At 40.0% G+C, this 9702-nt stretch overlaps 1 protein-coding gene across 1 annotated transcript; it reads right to left on the bottom strand.

Moving 5' to 3' along the window:
• Nucleotides 1-9172, bottom strand: LOC121764599 (sulfate transporter 3.1-like). Its single transcript, XM_042160609.1, has 12 exons — nucleotides 8769-9172; nucleotides 8495-8702; nucleotides 3561-3732; nucleotides 2727-2792; nucleotides 2224-2337; nucleotides 2039-2155; nucleotides 1399-1525; nucleotides 1011-1297; nucleotides 732-922; nucleotides 550-635; nucleotides 380-456; nucleotides 1-288 (listed from the first exon to the last, which is right to left on the bottom strand). The coding sequence occupies exons 1-12, from the start codon at nucleotides 9103-9105 to the stop codon at nucleotides 115-117; spliced, it is 1956 nt and encodes a 651-aa protein (XP_042016543.1). The 5' UTR covers nucleotides 9106-9172; the 3' UTR covers nucleotides 1-114.
• Nucleotides 9173-9702: the final 530 nt, after the last annotated feature.

Raw genomic sequence — 9702 nt, forward strand, 5'->3', positions numbered from 1 at the left:
TGGAAATTAATGAAATTTATTACATCTAAACTTGTTGACATGTGAATTAATTAGCCAAGCATCTAATAGATACATATACAGCGTGACTGGGGTCTCTGGGGTATTACAATGCATTCAAACAATATTGGTATATTTGGTAGAATCTTGTGGTTTGCAGTCAAGCATGAAATTACATGCTCTCACAGCCTCCTCCACAGTTAAGAAGATCCATTCCTTTCCCAATGTTTCCAGAAATTTCGATTTTTCAAGCTTCTTCATCACTTCTGCAACTGGATTCACCAACACCAACTGTGCCACAAATTCCCCATCATATTAAGTAACCCATTTTCATTTAAATAATCCTACTATAAATTAATTACATTTTATAGAAATTGATTACCTTGAGCCCTCTTCGATCAATAATCTTCTTAATCTCATCCATCATGCTAATCCCACTTGTATCAATGTTTCCCACAGCTGAAAATCATATAGTAGTACATTTTTCAATTAAGCATATAATCCTCAAAAATCAATTTTATTAGTACAAATTTTAGTGTTACTACTACTTACCACTCATGTCGAGCACAACGTGCTGCAATCCAGTATCACCGCACGATTTGATCCTTTCCTCTTCCTCGTCGATCCATCTTGAAATCCTAAAGAAAAGATGGCAAGAACAAAAATCAATTAGATACTAAAATTAATTAATTTCAATTTCATGTAGCATATTACTTTTTTTTATAAGTACATACCTCTCTCTCAAATAGTTGGAATTGGCAAAGTAAATTGGAGCATCGATTTCAAGAATGAGAATTCCGGGGACTGTCTGTGCTTTCTGATAATGATGGACGTTTCTGTAAACCTTGGAATCAGGAAGGTTTCCAAGAACTATTGTTCTTGGTCTTGCTATGAACAACAAAACCCTCAATACCGAAAGTCCAATCTGTCAAATAATATAATTATTAATGTTAGTATTAATTATTAATCTAAATTTATTGAAATAAAGTGTGGAGGTAGGGTAGGGTGGTTACGGCGAGAACGAGTCCGATCTGAATGCTGCCGAAGACGACGCCTACATAGGCGGCCATGCAGACGAGGAAGTCAAATTTGTCGACGTGCCACAAATGCATGGCCGCCTCGTAGTCAATGAGCCCTAGCATCGCCGCCATAATGATGGCTGCTAGCACCACCAGCGGCGTGTAGTGGAACAACGGCGTCAGGAAAAGTAGCGTCGCCATCACCGCAATTGCCATCACTATGTTCGACACTGCTGTCTTGCATCCAGCGTTGAAGTTCACAGCCGATCGAGAAAACGGCCCTATTTTTCAAGCCATTAATAGGGATTTTTCAATTTAGTGTCTATTTTTATGGAACGAATTGAGTAATTTTTTTATTTTTTATTCTATTTTATTTTATTACCTGTTGTAAGGTAGCAAGAGGTGCAAGAACCAACAATGTTCATCATTCCAAAAGCTATCATTTCTTTGTTACCATCAATGTGGTAATTCTTGAACATGGCAAAGCTTCTCCCCACTGCCATCCCCTCCTGTCAACCATAATATAAATTCATTTATTATTTAATTTCAGGATAAAAAGTGGTAACTGAATTAACATATGTAATTAGACATTGCATAGGATTACTAAGGCTGAATAATTGAAGATTTGATAATGGAGAGATAATTGATTAGACTGCCCCAAAAGATAAAACCTCAATTTGAGGGCAGTTGCCCCCCATCAATTATTCATCCTCGTCACAAGCATATTTATATTTTAAATAAATTTATATTGATATAGAAGATCAATAGAAACCATAACATTAGAGTGCTATAAACAGTCAAGTAGCTATCTTGACGCACTAGGCCATATATTGGGACCAATTAAAGCCACACCAATGAGTAATGACAAGTGGTCCAAATAAATGAGCAAATAAAAACAAACCATGTTTTCTATGTTTGATGACTAATAAAAAATATATTTACTACTTTGTAGTTTTGTGTGTATATATAGGATAGCCAATACGACACTACAAAAATAGACCAAAAAAGAAATATATACTTACAGCCATTGAAATAATGCCAGTGATGATGCCAGTCTTGATTGCTATGGGCAGATATCTTGAATCAAAGTTGAGATCCATAAATGAAGCTGGATTTATTCCTTTTTTCAAATGGCCTATCTGCATGCAAAAAACAACCAACATTATTAATTTAATTCAATTTAAATTGGAAATATTAGAGGACTCACCACTTGCACTCCGTGCTTTTCGGCACGGGTGAGGTACACAAGAAGGCTTCCCAATATCACTGATGTTAATGGAGCCATTGCTGATATCCAGAATAGATTTGCCCTCTTCTTGCTCTGTAAATTTCATTTATTGTTATGATTTTGTTACTAATTTTCCTTTCTAAAAATTGTAGGAAAAAGCGGGATCATGTCATGGCTAATTAATTAATTAATTTCTTTACTTGACGTTCTAGCTGCAAAGATTTCTAGAAAAAGTTTAATCATTAAAGCTAATATTGATCAACTTCTTATGAGTTATAGGCTTGAACATAAGGGTTTACTTTAAATTTGGTGGGCACATGATTCTTCTTTTTTCTTACCAAGTATTGCTTGACTTCGTTGTCGAGTAACCTTCTTTAGTAGTAATAGAAAAATATTGATTTTAATCCTTTATACAGAAACAAAAAGTGGCATGACATAAAATGGAAGAGAAAGTAAGTCTTAAAGTTGAGAGATGAACTTACAAAATATCTCGAAATTAGGAGGTAGAATAGGAAAACAGATCCCAATAAAGCACTTTCCCATCTCCACTGCAAATTACCATAGTTATAATTAATGAGATAAAACTGATTGTAAAAACAATTATTGGTAGTATGACTTATGAACATAATATGTAATGATAAAATGAAACGATTTACAAATACCATGAATGATAGGACACAACTAAATCATTAATAATATAGGTAGCCACGTTTTAGTTTTTTGATAAATAAATAAGTGATGTTGATTTTTCTAGAAATCAAAAGTCATTGTCAACACAAATTGATAAATATGGGGCAGTGATCAGAGATAAATTAAAGTTGAGATAATTAAAGAGATGTTTCTAAGTTGATTTTTCAAAAATAGCTAATTAAGCAAATCAATGTAATTCTCTTCTATCGGACAAGAATATATCAAAGATTAGCTCGAATATCTATTTTCAATCAATTATTAATCTCAATTAAGGAATTATGTATGTGCGTGTAGACAGAGAATATATTCACTCGACCCATTAATACGAAAATGGTCAATTAGTGCTATAAGATAATCACCGTCATGCGCACACAATATCAAAATTAAGAAACACCTAATTAATTAATTAATTCATTAGTAGTACTAGCTAATCCCCTTTACCGAGGTTCCCATTTATCCACCAACCCTATAAAGGAAGCGAATAAAAAAAAAAGAAAAAAATAATCACTAGAGAGATGGTAATTACACACATATAGTAGCAACAAATTGTTTTTTCAACAACAAATTCCATTCACACACACATGCTATAACATAATTGAGGAGAGAGATAGAGAAAAAAAAAATACCTGGTGAGTTTGAGTGAAAATAGAGTGCAAGACATCGATGACGTCAGTTTTATGAGTAAAATGTTCAAGCCCTAAAACGCCTTTCAATTGTTGTAAAATCACAACAGTCGCCGCTCCGGCCATGAACCCTACTATTGTTGCATGCGACAGAAAATCCACAATGAATCCCAGCCTGTCACAATTTTATGTTACAAAATTTTAATTTTTTTTATCACTTACTGATGGAGTACGAACTAAACAAGCCCAATAGCAGGGACAGCTCGGCTAGCCCAAAGCCCAAGAAAGAGTTCAGTTCGGCCAAGAGTTCAGTTCGGCACAACCAAAGAGTTCGGCCCTAGCCTATAGCTCGGTAAAAGCCAACTAATCAAGCTCTGCTCTCTTGTCGGCATCAAGCTCTACTCTCAGATCGGCAAAAGCTGCTCGGCAATAATTTCAGCAGTTCGGTCTCAGTATTCGACCGAACTAGGAGATAGTGGACTCATGCAAGATTTCCACCTCCGCTACACCGACGATCTATTTTAGTGGTGTCAAGCAGTCATTAACTCAGGCAGGATAGTGGACCCATGCAAGGTCGCCACGATCTCCACGACATCCACTACCTAATAAATGCTGCATGCCACGATCTTGGTTCAAAATATAAATAGGACCTAGGTCAGATAGATAAAGGATCTTCTGATTTTTCTGAAAAACTTCTGTTAAGCTCTCTAAAGAGAAAATAGCAAATAGCAAGTCTGTATTGTTAGCTGTAGAAAACAGATCAAGCAATACAACTCTGCCCTCTTTTCTTCCCGTGGATGTAGATTTACCTCAGTAAATCGAACCACGTAAATCTCTGTGTTGATCTTCATTTATTTTTACAAGCATTCATCACCATCAAAAATTCGCCGATTCATCACTGGCGCCGTCTGTGGGAAACAGAGAACCAAATTTGTGATAAAGCGAATTTTTGACCCTTTCTCCTCCACCAAAAAAATGCATTCCAGATCACGTAACACCCATAATTCTGTCCGTGACAACCGTGAGGAAGTAAGTCTAGCTCGCAGGTCTGAAAAACGGCCTCGGGAGACATCTACTTCCAGTTCTCACGAAGGAGCAAGCCACTCCAGGAGTCATCGCACAGAATCTTCCCAGCAGCCCGATTTAAATGAGGTTGTCAAGCTGTTTTTGGCCGAGAAGCAGGAGGAGTTCTTAGCCTTCCTGCAAAAAAGCCAGCAGCCGGAGAAGAAAACGGGGGATTCTCCCTCCTCCTTCAGACATGAAAGTCACTACCGCAGTAGTGACGTGTCCTCCAGGAGAGAGAATCCTCACCCCCGACATGTTCTTCCTCGCCGAACTCCTTTTGAAAGAATTCAGAGGGCACCGGTACGAAGTAGATTGGGACCACGTCTCAATCCTGAGACGCCACCCACTCAGTTCGTACCATTGAACAAGTCAAGAGCGGAAATTTTCGAACTACATTCCGAAATGTTCGAAAAACCAAAACGGATGACGAAATCGGCCACACGCCGAAGTCTTGACGCATATTGCTCCTTCCATCAAACCCACGGTCACGATACCGAGGAGTGCCGAAATTTGGCTGCAGATATTGATGTTCTTGTGAAAACAGGAACGCTAAAAAAATACCAAAGCAAGCAGCCGAAAAACAAAAAACAAAAAGCAGAGGGGTACGAGCTGCTTTCCTCAGAATCCGAAAAGGCAACAGGATCCCGAAGACGATGACGAGCAACAATATGAGGGAGTAATCCTGACCATTGATGCTTTCCCTGCCGGGAAGACTAAATCGTCCCTGAAGCCGTAATTCCGGTTGAGATCGGCATACCCAGTTTCCGAACTCTAAACTTCTTCTCAGCAGAACTGAAGGAGGACGGACTGAGAGCCGAGCTAGATCTTGCCGAAGAAAGAAGAGAACTGGCCTGCATAAAAGCAGCCAAGTACAAGGAGCAAGTAGCCCGGTATTACAACCAAAGGGTGAAGAAGCTGCAACTTCAAGTGGAAGATCTCATCTTGAGAAACAACGAAGTCGGCCGAGCAGAAAAGCTGGGCAAACTCTAACCCACCATCAAAAATTTCCATATCGGGTGTCAGAAGTCCTCGGCAAAGGGTCTTATGAATTGACTCTCAAGTCAGGAGAATAAACGCCCCGAGCATGGCATATTTCCAACCTCAAAAAGTTCCATTTGTAAGAGACAGTTCAGTCAGTCTTATGTGTTTTCCTTGTTTTTTACTTGTTCTTCTCTACGTGCGTTGTGTCTGTCTATGTGAGTGTCGTCTCTTACAAATATAACTGAGGTATCTTGTTCTTCGAAGGCTGATCCCCTTCTTAGAACATATACAAGCCAACGATTGTGAGTCAAAGCTTCTACAGAAGATACAAGACCACAATTCAGCTTAAACAAGCAGTTCGTCTGAAACGAGCTGCAACAAGCCAACGATTGCGAGTCAAAGCTTCTACAGAAGATACAAGACCACAATTCAGCTTAAACAAGCAGTTCGTCCGAAACAAGCTGCAACAAGCCAACGATTGTGCGTCAAAGCTTCTAAAGAGGATACAAGACCACAATTCAGCTTAAACAAGCAGTTCGTCCGAAACGAGCTGCAACAAGCCCACGATTGTGTGTCAAAGCTTCTACAGAAGATACAAGACCACAATTCAGCTTAAACAAGCAGTTCATCCGAAACGAGCTGCAACGAGCCAACGATTGTGCGTCAAAGCTTCTAAAGAGGATACAAGACCACAATTCTGCTTAAGAATCAAGCACTTCGTCTGAAACGAACTGCAACAAAAGTCCGATTCTCGCGATAAAACTTGCCTGAATTAGGACAAGGGAAAGTCCGATCCACGCGATAAACCTCGCCGAATTAGGACGACCAAGTTCGGTCAAAGCAGTTTACCTCATAAGACCGAGGACGACCATGTCTAGTCAAAGAGGTTTACTGCATAAGACCACTTCGGTTAACTGGGAAAGTCCGATCCACGCGATAAAACTCGCCGAATTAGGACAAGGGAAAGTTCGATCCCGGCGACAAAAATCGCCAAATTAGAACACAAAGATGTTTATTTCATCAGACCAAAGACAAGTCCGGTCAAAGATGTTTATTTCATCAGACCAAAGACGAGTCCGGTCAAAAATGTTTATTTCATCAGACCAAAGACGAGTCCGGTCAAAGATGTTTATTTCATCAGACCAAAGACGAGTCCGGTCAAAGATGTTTATTTCATCAGACCAAAGACGAGTCCGGTCAAAGATGTTTATTTCATCAGACCAAAGACGAGTCCGGTCAAAGATGTTTATTTCATCAGACCAAAGACGAGTCCGGTCAAAGATGTTTATTTCATCAGACCAAAGACGAGTCCGGTCGAAGATGTTTATTTCATCAGACCAAAGACGAGTCCGGTCAAAGATGTTTATTTCATCAGACCAAAGACGAGTCCGGTCAAAGATGTTTATTTCATCAGACCAAAGACGAGTCCGGTCAAAGATGTTTATTTCATCAGACCAAAGACGAGTCCGGTCAAAGATGTTTATTTCATCAGACCAAAGACGAGTCCGGTCAAAGATGTTTATTTCATCAGACCAAAGACGAGTCCGGTCGAAGATGTTTATTTCATCAGACCAAAGACGAGTCCGGTCAAAGATGTTTATTTCATCAGACCAAAGACGAGTCCGGTCAAAGATGTTTATTTCATCAGACCAAAGACGAGTCCGGTCAAAGATGTTTATTTCATCAGACCAAAGACGAGTCCGGTCAAAGATGTTTATTTCATCAGACCAAAGACGAGTCCGGTCAAAGATGTTTATTTCATCAGACCAAAGACGAGTCCGGTCAAAGATGTTTATTTCATCAGACCGACAAGCCAAGTCCGGACAAAGATGTTTATTTCATCAGACCGACAAGCCAAGTCCGGACAAAGATGTTTATTTCATCAGACCGACAAGCCAAGTCCGGACAAAGATGTTTATTTCATCAGACCAAAGCCAAGTCCGGACAAAGATGTTTATTTCATCAGACCAAAGACAAACATCAACTTACCCCGTACCTTTATCCAGAATGCCGAAGTGACTCGCTTCGCCGAAGTAATTCACTTCGCTTTTCGGGGGGGGTAGTGATGGAGTACGAACTAAACAAGCCCAATAGCAGGGACAGCTCGGCTAGCCCAAAGCCCAAGAAAGAGTTCAGTTCGGCCAAGAGTTCAGTTCGGCACAACCAAAGAGTTCGGCCCTAGCCTATAGCTCGGTAAAAGCCAACTAATCAAGCTCTGCTCTCTTGTCGGCATCAAGCTCTACTCTCAGATCGGCAAAAGCTGCTCGGCAATAATTTCAGCAGTTCGGTCTCAGTATTCGACCGAACTAGGAGATAGTGGACTCATGCAAGATTTCCACCTCCGCTACACCGACGATCTATTTTAGTGGTGTCAAGCAGTCATTAACTCAGGCAGGATAGTGGACCCATGCAAGGTCGCCACGATCTCCACGACATCCACTACCTAATAAATGCTGCATGCCACGATCTTGGTTCAAAATATAAATAGGACCTAGGTCAGATAGATAAAGGATCTTCTGATTTTTCTGAAAAACTTCTGTTAAGCTCTCTAAAGAGAAAATAGCAAATAGCAAGTCTGTATTGTTAGCTGTAGAAAACAGATCAAGCAATACAACTCTGCCCTCTTTTCTTCCCGTGGATGTAGATTTACCTCAGTAAATCGAACCACGTAAATCTCTGTGTTGATCTTCATTTATTTTTACAAGCATTCATCACCATCAAAAATTCGCCGATTCATCACTTACATAAATAATTACTATTACAAGTAGTAACTTGCACTTAAATCACATGGCTCATAACATATAGTACGATAACAAATCATGTGTTTATTATGTGCGGTTTTTTTTTTACCAAAAAAAATAAATAAATCATGTATTACGGAAAATAGTGACCTGAAAATGCCCATTGCCGTTTCAAAGAGGCCGGCGAAGAAAGTCGCGGTGAAGGCAAGATGGACGTAAAGCTGCGGATCTTGTTGCGCGTCCACGGCGTCGCCAAGCATGGAAGCCGTGAGCAGCGATGCCACGGCCACCGTGCCAACGGCCAAGTCCCGCGAGCTCCCCATTACCGCGTAAATTAACGGTGGAACAAAGCTCGAATCTATACACATCATAATATATATTTATGTCATGCATTTAACATTAAAAAAAAAAAAAAAAAACTTACAAAGGCCAAGAATTGGTGGCAAATTGGCTAGCTTGGCATAGCTGATTCCCTGAGGAATGGCGAGGCTGGCAATGGTGATTCCGGCGATGAGGTCGGCCCTGAAGAACTCGAGAGTGTAGTGGCGGCCCCACTCGAGGATCGGGAAGACGTATTGAAGGCCGAGGATGAGCCTCCGGCGAGGTGGCTGGTTCTTGAACTGGCGGAGGGGGTCGTCGGGGAAGAATGTCTCCTTCAGTGTGTTCTTTAGGGACTCCGAGAACGGCTGCGGAGGCGGGATCTCCACTCGGTGGGTGGCGCCGGCGCCGGCGTAGGGGTCCACGTGGTCGGCGGTTCCCATTCTTGGTATGATATGTAAGTAGTTTTTTTTTTGGTTACTAAGTTTGTGTGTGTTTTTGGCTTGGAGAAATGTGGTAATGTTGGTGTAGAGTGTGAGGAATGGTAGGGGAGTTTATATAGTGGTGGAGAGGGCATCAAGTTAGTGCTTTGTGGGGTCACACACACACACACAATAAACATTGATGATATTAAAATGTTTTGAAAAAAAAAATGTTTGTCAAAGAGTGATTTTTTTTCATATTCTCTTTAATTGTTTAGTTAGGAAACTTCATGGTGTATCAATATCCACTCACTAACTATCGTAAGCGTGTTGTTAGCCTCCTTTTACAAATCTCTCATTTTCATTATAGAGACAATCACCAATATAAAAGAGATTGAACGCAAAACTAGTTACTCAGTTTAATACGATGTGCATCTATGTTGATAGGCTGTGCTAAACCATTGATTTCATTATTTAATTTTTAGGATGATATTATAATGAAAAAGAACCGCTATTTATAAGCACAGTATATAGTCATAAATCTAATCTCAGTATCTCACTAGGAAAACATGTAGTAGTATATATTTACTATATACATAACCGAGACACTCCCATACG

The sequence above is a fragment of the Salvia splendens genome, chromosome 14 (genome assembly GCF_004379255.2).
Source record: "Salvia splendens isolate huo1 chromosome 14, SspV2, whole genome shotgun sequence".
In the NCBI taxonomy this organism is placed as follows: Eukaryota; Viridiplantae; Streptophyta; class Magnoliopsida; order Lamiales; family Lamiaceae; genus Salvia; species Salvia splendens.